The sequence below is a fragment of the Mauremys reevesii genome, linkage group 10 (genome assembly GCF_016161935.1).
Source record: "Mauremys reevesii isolate NIE-2019 linkage group 10, ASM1616193v1, whole genome shotgun sequence".
Taxonomy (NCBI): domain Eukaryota; kingdom Metazoa; phylum Chordata; order Testudines; family Geoemydidae; genus Mauremys; species Mauremys reevesii.
The window spans coordinates 84,726,667-84,741,931 of NC_052632.1; the positions used below are offsets into that span (position 1 = coordinate 84,726,667).

At 41.0% G+C, this 15,265-nt stretch overlaps 1 protein-coding gene and 1 pseudogene across 7 annotated transcripts in view; both read right to left on the minus strand.

Annotated features, from left to right (window-relative positions):
* Positions 1-1,638: 1,638 nt before the first annotated feature.
* NSMCE1 (NSE1 homolog, SMC5-SMC6 complex component) overlaps positions 1,639-15,265 on the minus strand; it is a 29,446-nt gene continuing 15,819 nt past the window's right edge. For 5 of the 7 annotated variants that reach the window (XM_039491163.1, XM_039491165.1, XM_039491164.1 and 2 more), the window contains 6 exons: positions 10,069-10,190; positions 6,337-6,414; positions 4,694-4,840; positions 3,418-3,534; positions 2,395-2,515; positions 1,639-1,925 (listed from right to left, as the gene is read on the minus strand). In XM_039491163.1, the coding sequence (XP_039347097.1) occupies positions 1,840-1,925; positions 2,395-2,515; positions 3,418-3,534; positions 4,694-4,840; positions 6,337-6,414; positions 10,069-10,190 (671 nt within the window). In that variant the 3' untranslated portion in view covers positions 1,639-1,839. The remainder of the gene's footprint in view (positions 1,926-2,394; positions 2,516-3,417; positions 3,535-4,693; positions 4,841-6,336; positions 6,415-10,068; positions 10,191-15,265) is intronic. The other 2 variants (XM_039491168.1, XM_039491169.1) reach the window with 2 other exon arrangements.
* LOC120374170 lies at positions 12,339-12,486 on the minus strand (annotated as a pseudogene).

Below are 15,265 nucleotides of genomic sequence, written 5' to 3' on the forward strand. Positions count from 1 at the left end.
ATACCCAAAACAAGACTATATATGGGCATTATCAAGAGACTGGGCCCCAAATGGTATGATTGTCAAAGTGGATCTGAAGGGAGCATGTGATCCATTGTAAATTTACCATCCATCTGAATTTAATAATAGTTGCATAGCCATGACTTCCATTATGGTGGATAACATTTATACAAAATCTCTGATAATAAAAAGGAGCCAAGCCCGAAGTAAAGTCTCTTGCTAATGAGAGCTGAAAGAGCAGTACCCGGGATTATTATATAATTCAGTTATAAAGCTCAGCTGTAGTACGTGTTGTGCCCTTTGCGGGGAGATGGACTGTATTCCTTTCATTCTCACCAGCAGTTAATTCATTACCATCCTCGCTGTTGCAGCTGGCAGAGTCTGGTGCCTCTCTCCCTTCCAAGCCATTGTAAGGAAACAGACAATTCTAAAATGATTTTTTTAAAATAGCTGCTGGAGAAATACATTAATATATAACACATGGGCACTGCAGTGACTTCTCATCTGCTGATCTAACAAAAAGCCCATTTGCTCACAGGGGAAATATGAAATGAAGATTTCATTTTCTTGATTAAAGCTCTGATATTACTAATCATTGCAAATGCAGAGTTCTCTCTCACTGTTATGCAAACCCTAAGTGCATGTTTGCTTAGAATGAAGCTTCAACATGAGCTCTGGTGCAGTGAGCCAGTGAAGGAATCAGCACGTGGTGTTTGGAGACTGCTCCTTCATCTGGTGCTCACTCCCATTAGGCTCCTCTCTCCCACAGTAAACCACTTTCTGAGGTATTATGTAAAAACAATTATAACAGAAGGAACTGTGAAAGAGATGCTCAACTTCTACTCTCCAGCATTCTGGGCTAAAAAGACTACCCACCTGCTTCTGTGCCTGCGAAACTGAGACTGAAGGTGCTTTGAGAGCCAAGAAATGAAGATGCAGCAGAAGTGCTAAATTAGCATTATTTATTATAACCAACAATTATCACGAAATCGTGGGATTAAAAGGAGGCTTAATAGATGCTCTTAAATCTTGGGAAACCCTGAGATGTGCTTCTGGCACCACCTCTTTGTCAGATTTGCAGCAATGAAGAATGAATGTATATGTGAATACTCAGACTGTGTTTAAAAGCATCCTTTCAGAGAAGGGCTGGACCTAGGTGGGGATGAGATGTTAATACTGAGCCCTGTCAGAGGCACCTTCACTGAATTCAACCAGGATGACAGAATGGTTGACAAACCTCATTGATTTTACGGATTTTAAAACAGTTTAAAATGGAAGTCTAAATAGGTCTTGTCTCTTTTTAAAAGTTTTATTTTTGGAGGATTTGCACAAACTCCTCTGCACTGAGCTCTCCTGTCCCAGTTGCACGTTCAGACCTGTGCAGATGGACCCCTGCACCTGGGCAGGGCCCCATTTAATTTAACAAGACTGGGCATGGTATAAAGGTCTGTCTATGTGGCTCAGCTTACGCAACGGAGGCAGCAGCAGTCAAATCTCCCATTCCTACACAGGTGTAATGCCCCTCCCCCCCTTTGGCAATAATGATATGTACGTACACATACCATGACAGCCTCCACTGTAGCTATGCTGACCTTCTTAACAGTGCTGGAACTAAGCAGGAACTTTGAGCAGGGAGGCCAAAGTCACAACAGTTTTATTTTCAAACTTCTAGCAAGATTTTAGCCGAGTAAAAACAAACCATAAAAAGAAAGTTGACTTTGTTCCCTAGGCATTCCTACTTTCAGAATGACACATTTTACACCAACGCGGAAGTAAACTGCAATTGGGCATCTGTAAGACAGCAAAAGAAAATGGCTGCTCTAACTGAAGCTGGTCTTTCTAACGCCGCCTTGTTCCTGAGAATGGGGTTCTTCTCCTCTCCCTCGGGGCACTTGAAGGCAACTGGGAATCTGGCCGATTTATTTCTGTGTTAAGAAACAATGCAATGTTAGTGAACAAATGTTTTGTGTTGTTACCGTGACAATACACTTTCATGAGCTCCAAATTCACTCTAAAGGGCTAAAAATGTGTAAACTCGTATTTGCTTGTGACTTCCATTAGAACTGTTCCATTTCATTAGTTAAATTGAGGAATTCCAAGAAGCTTCTGCTTCAGTGTAACTGAATATTTCCAGATTTTTTTTCACTCAACATACTGCTGGTAGCAGAGAGGGTCTAAGACTCTGGGAGTAAAGGCACAACCCTGATAGTTATAGGTGCACAAAATTACCAAAGAAAGATCCACCAGCTAAAATACTTGAAGTTTCCAGTAAGTAAGAAAGTTCAATCCACTGTCACCTCTTCATGACTACAGTAACTTAAGTATCACCATTAAATATCTCAGTCCATGCCCAAGTATTATTATACAAGAGTTTTAAAATGGGTTGCTTGCTACCTGGAATCTCATGTGGCCAAAACTCATTGCAGTGGGGACAGTGTGGTTCCGTCTGAGCTTTGAAATATTTTCCAGCACAAGGCAAGTGCATTCCAATTCCACAGGTTTCACATACTTGACTCTGAAATGAGAAATGTTACTGTTAATAGAAAGCATTTCTGGTCTCCCTCTCAGTGCTACAAAGCATGTCATCTTTGGAAAAAGTCTGCCTTACTGACCCAAAGTAAGAGCATTACCTTGAGAGAGTTTTACTTCATTGTCAGCTGGAGGATCCTTGTAAACAGAGGCTGGTATAAGTTACAGGGAAATACGTACTTGGGAGCTGGGAAATGGGCATTTGTTGGGGTGACGGAAAGAATCATAGCAAGAAGGCTTGGAAGCCACAGGTGGGTGGGAAAAGGAGTGTCAGAACAGCGTGCCTGTTGGGGAAGCCTTGGAAAAGAGAAGTAGCTGCAGGAGGCAGGGAATGAGTAATGGGGAATCGGCAGCTGAGAAGAGGAGCTCTAGTCCCCCTGATAAGAGGCTGGAACAAGATGGGGCGCTTATGGGGGTGTCACTGCCCAGCTCTTCAATGCAGCTTATTCTAGAGCTCTTGACGCAAGCAATTCCAGAGCGTCCACCACCAAGAGTGAAGATGGATGCATGTGCCAAACAGGGAAATCACCATGTGCTGAGCCCAGTGGTTTAGAATAGCTAACAACAGTTATGCCCATGTAAAAATGGGAAAGATTCACCCCCAGCTCAGCTGACTGGGACAGGAGCCAACATGATGGATGCAGGGTTCTCACTGGCTGAGCTCGCTTTCTCAAGTTCATATAGTGTTTTTTCAGTGACAGAAAGCAGCAACAGAATAGGTCAGAATAGGTATTTTGTATACTGGGGACACCATTGCCAGGTTACAACAGCAGTCTGAACATAGAACAAATGCTCAGAAAGAAAAATATCACATACTTTAGCTACCATCATGCAGGAGTGTCTCTCAACAGCAGACATCTACTGAGGAAGCCCAGCCCAATTTGTTACCTGGATGGCGAGGCTGTGACAGATGTTACATTTCCTCACCAAGTCTTGGTAGTTGCTGAGGATGTATTGCTCCATCTCCATTATGCAGCGAGTGTGCAACGTGTACTCCCCATCTCGCTAAGGGAACAACACCACCAACTGTGAGACTATAATATTGTTTCTTACAATTCACTCTTGACCTTTTTCTGACCTCACTCTCTACCTTTTAGCAAAAGCAAAGCTTGACATTCATTTCTTTTCAGCATCCAGCAGAGCCCAATCACTGACTAATCCAAAAGACAATATCCAAATTCCACTCAAAGCACTGCACCTAATTAGCATAAAACAGCAGGAAAAAGCTCCCTTATCTTTAATAAATATGCATACCATGGAAGCTACAGGTCCCTGCAAGCATTTGCCCATCCTCCATCAAAGACCACAGAGGTTAAAGAGATTATTCTTAACAAAATGTAGGATTCCATGCAACAACATATACCTTTGCAACTGGACTTCTCTTTGGCACAGCTCTAAAATATCTAGATTACTGAGAAATATCATGAAAGAAAATCTGGCACCATTTCTTAACAGATGTAATAAAGGGAGAGATTTTCAAAGGCACAAATGGGAGTTGCCTCCTGACTTTCAGTAGGAATTGGGCACCTACCTGTCCTTTACATTTCTGAAAGTCTCCCCCAGACCAAGGGAGCCCATGAGACAGTGTAGAGATTCAAGGTGAAACACCTCCAAGAGCAGAGCGTGAGCACAGCAACAGCACCACTTACGGACATGGTCACTTCTGCTTGCCAACATAAGGGGTGGAACTATCACTCCAGCTCTTCTCTGGTGGGGCTAACACCAGCATTGGCACAACCACTTCCCTAATTCAGTATTTAAAGGAGAGCTGCAAGTGTTCAGAGCATCCCAAGCATGGAGACTATGGGAGTGTTTCGGCATGTGTCTCAGTTACACCTATGGAACCTTGCTGCCTTGCATGAGATCCTAGATGTAACCGTATTGTTTGGCTTGCAGAACCTTTGCTACTAGTGATGATACATGAGAAGAAAAGAGCTCTGTCCGAGTCAACTCCTAGGGTAAGCTTACAGAACAGCCAGATGCAAAGACTTGTAAACTTAGTACATTTTATATGGAATCATTGAGACAATAAAAATTGGCTCACCCAATACCATTTTTACAGTCACTCTTTAGAGTAGAGCTGCACTTTTGGCTGTCAAAGCAGTAAGAAAGAACAGCGAAAGCTACTAAAATGCCCATTGTCTCTACAAGATAAAGCAATTACTTCAGAGAGCCACTTATCCTGCACCAAATTTTGCAGCACTTGCTCTGCTTCCTTTTTCTTCATTTTCTTTGTTTTAAGTTGGTCAGCCAGGTTTAAAATATCTGTGGAAGATGCAAAGCCACTTTCTGATATGATGATCACATCCATCTGCAGAAAGAAAAATATCTGATGAGAAAAAACATACAATTGGCTAGCCCCAGTTCTGGGTTAATGGCAACGTGGAGGTTTTTTTCAGCACCTAGCACTATAAAATGCAACATATAATGCAAATAGTTCAGGAAACTAAACCAATTAAGAGGCTGTTGGCAGTGTTAACCTGCCACAGGGGAGATAATTCCTCAACTCAAACTGCAAGATGGGGGCTTGCAGGAAGCAATGTTGAAGCCCCTTTAATACACTGCAATTATGCTGAATATATGATACATCCTCCACACCAGGGAGGAATCTGTGTCCTGACTTGGCCTGAGATCCATACTTCCTTGATGAAAGATCTTTATCCATCAGGAAGCCATCTGTTCCAACTGGACTCATGTGCACAAGTAAATGTACTTGACATTCTTAGGCTGAATTGGTACTGCCAGTTTTCAGAAATTCTATCATCTTTAGTTTAGCTTCAGTGCAAAATCTGTGATGGCAACAAATCTTGGAGTACTAGTGAAGGCAGGACACATGCACTTTCAGCACATTATATCTCTGCTCAGTGCAGCTCTAGATGAGAGTGGTAGTAACCTATGCCCTGGTCTACACTGTTGATCTCATCAATGAAGCTGTTCCAGTTTTAGACCAACAATGTAAGTATTTCTGAAAGCTGTCAGTGTAGATGAAACTTTGGACAAACTGCAAATTGAGACAAGTGAGGATTTTCTTCTAGGCAAGCAACACATCACCCTTGCAGTCCATAAAGAACAGATGTTTTTTTTTAGCACTGGTAGGCCCAAAACATACACAGTCTCCAAGCGATCACAGAAACTCACTATACTCTTTATGAACAGAACCGAACAACATTATAACAAGAAACCAACAAAAAGCAAGATACTGAATTCTTATCATGGGAAATGCTAGTGATGACAGCATTGGTTCACATGAAGCAGGACATTGCATATGGACCCAATGGAGGAGTCTGGAGCTTTGAAAATTGTTCAAGTGCTGTCTGCCTGTCTTGTTAGGTGGCATTGTCAATTGCTATCAATGCATATGATTCATTGACTAAACCAACAATATGCAATCCACTTTATCACAATCTTCAAATCCAAGTACTAGGTTATTTATGTCAAAATCTATTGTATATTAAAGGGGTCCTGAAACCTTCTATTTCCAGACAGAATTATCCAGTCATTGCTGGGAATTCTGGGACAGTGCTGCTGCAGAAATATGATTATTAAACTAAAAGCAGGTCTGCCAAGTCTTGCTCTGAGAAGCACTTTCTCATTATTGATTTCGATTTAACACTAATTTATCCCCAAGAGGGAATAGCACGTCTATTTTTTCAATTGACTTGTGGTACAACTAAAAATTATAAACTAAAGCAATATGGTAGCTTATTCTTCAAGCAGATTTTTCAGATTATTCCTTTTATTTTAAAGAGGAGACCATTCCCCCAACAGTCTGATTTGCTGAATAATGAGATGACATACAGTACTTACAGTTTTTCTGAACAATTCTAACTCATTTTCTGTATAGTCAGATGCCATCTTAGTTATTTCAGTTTCTGCCAGATTCACCTATAAAATAACATAATTATTGAACTCAAACTACCTTTGTACTTCCAGCCAGAACAAAGCATGTATTATTTTAAAATAACATAAAGGTCACTTGTTGCAACAGCATGAAGGGGAACATTCTTTCTTGAGACAAAACCTTTTATTAACAAGAACACCTCAATCCTGCCCTTGCAGCACCCCCTGTATTCCAGTCCTGGGCCTCTCCTGAGCAAACACTCCACATTGTGCGCAAATGGAGACTAAGAGGAGACTGAATTTTTCATTTATACTAAACCAGTACTTCAGATAAAGGTTTAGATTCTGAGGTAAGTTGAGATGAAAAGGATACAATAGAACAGCATTCAAAAAATCATGAAAATACCTAATAGCAAATAGTAATTTACTATGGTTAATAGGTGGCACTACTTGATTATTAAAAACAACAATACTTTGTATTGCTCTTGCACCTTCCACCATTATGTATTATTAGCCCTATTTTACACATGGGAAAATAGGAACCAGGAGCTAACGGCATTGGTCAAGGTTGCACAGAGCACATGATTCCCAGACCTGTGAAATCACCAGACAATGCTCTATCTCTCACTGACATTTACAATCCAGAAATTCCAGGGAAATCATTTCCTAGCAAATCTTTTCTATTGGATGAATTTTTGATTAGCAGGTGCAAAAAAACCATGTTGGGGAGGTTTGAGAGCTTTCCAGATGAAGTTACATATAGAGAAAAAAAAGTTCCTTTTTATCTTATTGCAACACCACCTCTTAATATTTATGCTAAATAAATCAGACACTACTACAGTCCTCACTGCCATGTTCCATTCCCTCGTGTCTATCATGTGAACAGTTTATCCTCACACTTCCCTGTTCTACATGTAGATTCTAGAGCAGTTGTCAGCATAAGACTGAAGGAGCCCAGCCAACTCAAGACATCACTAAGTGTGAGAAGCGTGCTGGCAGACACATCCTCATTCATAAGATTCTGAATATTTGCTCTAAATAACATTGCTATTATAATCCTTTGTTTCAGTACTTCTATTGATACCTCACACTCAAGGATGGCATTTGGGGCACAGAGAGAAATAATAGCTGTATTTGTTAAGCACTGGCAAAAATACAGTCCCTGCCCAAATGAGCTTACCAGTCTAAAAGTATTAGGAGGAATGTGCACTTTTCATTGATATGTTACACATGACTATTAATTTTATGTTAAGTATAGAGATGACTCTCCCCTGCTGCTGCATCTTTGAAATGTGACATTGGTTAGCACAGGGGTAGGCAACCTATGGCATGGGTGCCGAAGTCGGCACACGAGCTGATTTTCAGTGGCACTCACACTGCCCAGGTCCTGGCCACCGGTCCGGGGGGCTCTGCATTTTAATTTAATTTTATTTTAAATGAAGCTTCTTAAACATTCTGAAACCTTATTTACTTTACATACAACTATAGTCATTATAATCAAAGAGGCTGATAAAGGAGGTGCTGTTGTCATCATGAACAGGTCTGACTACCAAAAGGAGGCCGCCAGACAACTCTCCAATACCAAATTTTACAGGCTACTTCCCTCAGATCCCACTGAGGAATACACTAAGAAACCACACCATCTACTCAGGACACTCCCTACACTAACACCAGAACAAATCAACATACCCTTAGAGCCCCGACCAGGGTTATTCTATCTACTACCCAAGAACCACAAACCCGGAAATCCTGGACGCCCCATCATCTCGGGCATTGGAACTCTCACTGAAGGACTGCCTGGATATGTGGACTCTCTGCTCAGACCCTACGCCACCAGCACTCCCAGCTATCTCCGTGACACTACTGATTTCCTGAGGAAACTACAATGCATTGGTGACCTTCCAGAAAACACCATCCTAGCCACCATGGATGTAGAGGCTCTCTACACAAACATCCCACACACTGATGGAATACAAGCTGTCAGGAACAGTATCCCTGATGATGCCACAGCACAACTGGTTGCTGAGCTCTGTGCCTTTATCCTCACACACAACTATTTCAAATTTGATGACAATATATATCTCCAGATCAGTGGCACTGCTATGGGCCCCCCCATGGCCCCACAATATGCCAATATTTTTATGGCCGACCTGGAACAACGCTTCCTCAGCTCCCGTCCACTCACGCCCCTTCTCTACCTACGCTACATTGATGACATCGTCATCATCTGGACCCATGGGAAGGAGACTCTGGAAAAATTCCACCACGATTTCAACAGCTTCCACCCCTCCATCAACCTCAGCCTGGACCAATCTACATGGGAGGTCCACTTCCTAGACACCACGGTGCTAATAAGTGATGGTCACATTAACACCACCCTATACCGAAAACCTACCGACCGCTATGCCTACCTTGATGCCTCCAGCTTCCATCCCGGACACACCACAAGATCCATTGTCTACAGCCAAGCACTGAGGTACAACCGTATCTGCTCTAACCCCGCAGACAGAGACCAACACCTAGAAAATCTCCACCAAGTATTCTCAAAACTACAGTACCCGCATGAGGAAATAAGGAAACAGATCAACAGAGCCAGACGTGTACCCAGAAGCCTCCTACTGCAAGACAAACCCAAGAAAGAAACCAACAGGACTCCCACTGGCCATCACATACAGTCCCCAGCTAAAGCCCCTCCAACGCATCATCAGGGATCTACAACCCATCCTGGACAATGATCCCACACTTTCACAGGCCTTGGGTGGCAGGCCAGTCCTCGCCCACAGACAACCTGCCAACCTGAAGCATATTCTCACCAGCAACTGCACACCGCACCATAGTAACTCTAGCTCAGGAACCAATCCATGCAACAAACCTCGATGCCAACTCTGCCCACATATCTACACCAGCAACACCATCACAGGACCTAACCAGATCAGCCACACCATCACCGGTTCATTCACCTACACGTCCACCAATGTAATATATGCCATCATATGCCAGCAATGCCCTTCTGCTATGTACATCGGCCAAACTGGACAGTCTCTAAGGAAAAGGATAAATGGACACAAATCAGATATTAGGAATGGCAATATACAAAAACCTGTAGGAGAACACTTCAACCTCCCTGGCCACACAATAGCAGATCTTAAGGTGGCCATCCTCCAGCAAAAAAACTTTAGGACCAGACTTCTAAGAGAAACTGCTGAGCTCCAGTTCATTTGCAAATTTGACACCATCAGTTTAGGATTAAACAAAGACTGTGAATGGCTTGCCAACTACAGAACCAGTTTCTCCTCCCTTGGTTTTCACACCTCAACTGCTAGAACAGGGCCTCATCCTCCCTGATTGATCTAACCTCGTTATCTCTAGCTTGCTTATATTTACCTGCCCCTGGAAATTTCCACTCTTGCATCCGAGGACGTGGGCATTCACCCACGAAAGCTCATGCTGCAAAACGTCTGTTAGTCTATAAGGTGCCACAGGATTCTTTGCTGCAACTATAGTCTAGTTATATATTATAGACTTATAGAAAGAGACCTTCTAAAAATGTTAAAATGTATTACTGGCACGCGAAACCTTAAATTAGAATGAATAAATGAAGACTCAGCACTGCACTTCTGAAAGGTTGCAGACCCCTGGGTTAGCAGTACTAGTAATTAGAAATTAAACCCACAAGGTGGCAGCATTTCACACACTTACCAATGCATAATATGTTCTCCCATCGTCTTCAGACATTCCTTTCCGGATCTGCATAAAGAAAGGCTGCAGATGGATGTTAACAACATTGATGAAGTCATCCAGTTTATCATGAGCATAGTAGACTGGAAATTAAAAAAAAAACAACAAAAAAAAAATGATTAGCTAGTCGGACAGCCAATCTCACACTACTGAAAACCCAGCCTTAGGCAACAAAGTTTGAGACACCCAGGCAGTTTTGAACATGTCTTTTACATTTAGCTGGCATGTACTTGTCCTATACGCCTTTCATATCACTGCTGATTACAAACATAACACCCGATTTCAGAAGAGTCCAGCCCTTGGGACTTCAATAACTGTGCTCACGTTATATTTGTTGCTTGGCTCTTTGGGATCCACAACATTATCCATTCCAGCTGGTCAACTTGAATGGAGTTTTTAAATTGAATAAAAAGTTACCATATAGGATCAAATCTTGTGTATAATGAACAAATATATCCGTGCTCTCTTCTCTTTATGTGGTTTCCTGGTTTCTTTTCCTGCTCTGTTTTTCACAATCTAGCAACAGCTTTGCTACCTGCATACCATGGATTGATGATAAATTCTGACTTCAGGGACCTGCCATTGTAGCATTTGGTGCCACATCTTATAAGCAAGAAATTTAGCAGCAGAAATTACATCACAGACATCACTGGGTCATGGAAGACAGCAGATGAACCAGTCCTGGTCCCCACATAGGCACAGCAGAAGCTCCAAGCAAAGATTCTGCCAGAGCTCCCATTGACTTCAGTGGGACTAGGATTTCACCCTAAATGTTTAGAATCCGCAGTAAGGAGTATTTCACAACTTTTTTAACTAATAAAGTTATTTCTTGCAAGCTATCTCAGAAGTATTAAGAGTGGTCACTAAAAGACTGTCTCAGTTACAAGAGATATTATCCGGATCACAGGAGCACCTGGAGGCCTCAGCCAGGGCTCTAGACCCACTGTGCTAAGTACTGTACACCTGTGTAATACAAAGGCAGTCCCTGTCCCAGCGAGCTCACAATCTAGGTTTATGACAAGACTCCAAAGGTGGGTAAAACTGACAAATGAGGAAGAACAAGGTAAGAGTAAAATAAGCATGTGTTTGCATTATTAATTTGCCTGACCATGGTAAGGTGGTATCATGGCAGAGGTGAGTTTTAAGGAGAGGTCACTAGAGAAATATTCTTTTGGGCGACAACTATACCATTTGAATTTTAGATAAAAGTCTGCACTAGCAGATCCTCTCCCCATGGAGGGAAATCAAATGCTGTGGTCAATAATTTTAACATCCATAAAATTAGTCCGCACAGCCACTGGTGGTGGTGTAGGAGAAATAAAGGGTGCCACACTTAAACTATTTATAATTTTTTATTAAAGCTTTTGTTAAAAAATTATATAGTACACAGTTTAAGGAAAGTGTCTGTACATCTGTGTATAGTCCTTAGATTATCCACAAATACAAAGTTTGTTTTTAAAGTCATAAGATACATATAGTGCATAATCAGCAATAACCCAAATTTAGGTGAACAAATTTAAGAATACAGTTTAGATATTAGCAGCAAATACAGCAATTGCCCCTCAGCAATTGAGAATTTAGGGTAGGTTGTCCATTTAGAAAATACATCTCTACCCCGATATAACGCTGTCCTTGGGAGCCAAAAAATCTTACTGTGTTATAGGTGAAACCGCTTTACATCGAACTTGCTTTGATCTGCCAAAGTGCGTAGCCCCCTCCCCCCGGAGCACTGCTTTACCGCTTTATATCCGAATTCATGTGATATCAGGTTGCATTATATTGGGGTAGAAGTGTACAATCCATGAGGGAAAGTATTTCAAATCTTCCTCCTCTTCTGCTCCTATAAACTATTCCTAGTCTGGGGAAAACATTTACAGAGACTACTCCCTAAGCAAAAACAGTGACATTTTCTCAAGGGGAAAGGGATGGAAAAATTCTCTCCTGTGGGGACACAGAGGAAAGACTAATCCAAACCACACACTTTTAGAAGGTACACTAATGAGAGCAGTGGGAGCACCTACATGAAATAGACTAAGAAAAGAGCCACTTAAATGACCTATAAACAACAGTAAAGTAAAATTAAGAAAAGCAGCCCACCCTCCCCCAAGCACCTCAACTAAAACCAAAATACAAATAACCCAAAATAAATGAGAAATATATTAACATTAGAAACGAGACAGTAACACAACATATTTTTTCCACTTTCTTTTAACCAGAATATTCTCCCAGATGGGAGGTGCACCATTCCTGGAAGCACTGCAATACCAGGTTGATGCACGGAGTGGATGGAGTAAGCTCCTATTCCAGCTCCCTGTTTCAAAAATCCATTTAATATACAGTTTTTTACATCTGTATCTGTGCAAAGGTACTGGAAGTAGCTGTAGCAAAACTCATAACCTTCCTCTGTGCTACATGACTTGTATTGGAATGCTTTCTATCCATAATCCACAATCTAACTGAATGGGCAGAAATTGATCATATATTATTTTTGTACTGACTTGCACTGGCAGGTCTGAGCAAAAAATTGGATAGGATTGATCTTATATTATCAAGATGTGGCCATTTACTCACTACCTTTACCACTCTTCTCAGAGGCTGTACACTTTCCTCTACCATCTATCTGTCTGTAGATTGTAAAATCCTTGGAGAAGGGATCATGCCCTCTTTTCTATTTGTCAAATAGCTAGAAATAATGGGTGCTCTGGGAAATACATTATTTATACTGATAACTGCAGTCTTCTGGAGGTATCAAAGGATGCCTTATGGCATCACACAATCCAGGTTGGTGTAAGATGTGTACCTAAGCCAAGAAACCCTTTTATTCCAAGATGTCAAACTATAACCAGTTTCCAGCCCAGTTGCATTTTTACATTTTTTTTTTTAAACTACATCAGTTTGGTAAAAAGTTGCAGTTTACCAAAAGTGATTGTGGATGATCTTTCTGTAACAATACATTGTCTCTTTCTTTAAGGTGTAGAACACAGTCTCAACTAATGCCATATCAGAGATGTAGCTAGTTATTATGCTTTCAGTTGAGGAGAAAGGGAGGAAAATGCTGTTCCAAGACATGGCTAATAGATAAAGCGAAGTCGTTCATAGCATAGAAAACGAAGCATATGTTGGAACCAACTAGTGTTCTTTAGCCTCGCTGTAAATAAATGAGTCCCAGCCCTGAACACTCAGTAGATATGCACATGGACAATAACGTGGCAGCATTAGAAGCAAGCTCATTATCTACAAGCATAGGGCATATATTGGAGCATTTGCTTTGGCAGGAATTTTTTGAGTTCAAGGGCAGTTGACAGACTAGCAGAGTAGTAACTAAATGGAACATTACAAACAAACAGTCTGATTTTATTTTAAGTCTGAGACCAACTCTCAATAATAAACCAGATCAACACACCCCTGGCCAGAACACAAGCTGGAGGTCCCCTCTGGAACTAAGGACTGTATCTGTACTGGAGGTCTCTGTGCCTCTCCTAGGGACTGAGAGTATAAAGCAAACTAAATGCTGCTTTGCCTTTTGGTTAATCATTCTGACTCAGACACTGGGCTGAATATTCATCCCCTCTTTTAGAGGAGGAAAGTAATAGCAAAATAATGACAGAGATAAAGACCAGGGAGTCTTTACCACAGGATTGGTCAGAGAAACCATAGCTTCCTAGTAAGTTTCAGAATACATACAAGGGCAGATACAAACCTCGGGATCCCTTATTTAGGACAAAAGACTATATAAAAAATGTTAGTAAGGACTTTAAGAAATATGACAGGCCCTTTATTTACACATCTTACTTCACATCTAAGCATATGGTATATTATACTATTTTGTGTACTTAATCTCCAGCTATGCAGATGTCAGTTACAAAGGAGAGAAAAGTGAAGTTCTACTCTGAAAAGTGACAATGTAAAAACAGCACCTTGCATCTTTCCACTTTGACTCAGAACGGATTTAATGCAGAAGTCATTGAGAAACGATGTAATATTCACTTTTCAGAGTATAACCAAGCTAAGAAAAATGACACCTATACCATAATCTTCAATGTTGATAATTTTTTAGGGTTTAGCATTAAACAAAAATCAGAATGAACCATGAAACTATAAGATTACTTTGGATTTTAAATCCATGGTGCTCAGTTTTGATTTCACAGCAGACTAACTAAAGGTGAGTGTCACTGAGAAATGCTTAACTTCTCCATTTCATCTAATTATTCCTCAAATACAAACTTTAAAAAAAAAAAACCTTCTATGAAAAGCACCCAATCACACTTAGAAATCTTGCCAAATCATGTAATTATTACATGTAAAAAAACAAAACAAAAAAAAAGCACTACAAGAAAACCCAGAGCTGCTTGTAAGTCTGACAGAATTGTATTATTGTTAGGTGCACTTCACATTAAGAAGACTTAATATTTCACAGGTTGCAACTGCATTTATCATATTGACTGATTTACAGGGTTATACTTGAAAACATCTTTTTCATTAGCTTTCCTGCGTTTTTCAGATTCAGCATTCACACATGCAAAGAGACCAGAACAAGTCTGTGTTTTTGTTTGGTTGGTTGGCTGGGATTTTTGAGGAGGACTGGGCATTTGGCTTTGATTTTGTTTTGTTTTTCAAATGTATCATGTTCATTATGGTGGTGCCTAGGGACCAACCAAGAACAGGTCCCATCCTCTGTACTCCACCCCCATGGTGATATTCAGTGTTTGTACAGTGCCTAAGAGATAGTCCTTGCCTCAAAGAGCTTACAATCTAAACTGTGTTTGACTTCTGACCAGACTTCACCATTAGCTGTTAATCCTTAAGATGTGTATCCTGTTTTTCATTATTAGTAATAAATGATATTCTACATGTATACAGTTCCCCCAAACACATTACACACAGATCTGCAGTGCAGATTTTATCCAAAACACTGTTGCTTGTAACACAGCACAGCAACACCACACAACAGTTTAGAAAAAGAAGAAGGTATCCAACTGCAGGAGGAATTTAGGGAGGCAAAACAGAATTACTCAGGTTGGAATTGGGTCAGAATAACATGGTTAACACACTTATAAAAGTGCCATGCCATTTTACTGATCATGAGTGACCAGGACTTTGGGCTTACAATGAACCTAAAAACGCCACCCACGTACTACCGTGCTATACTGATGGTTCA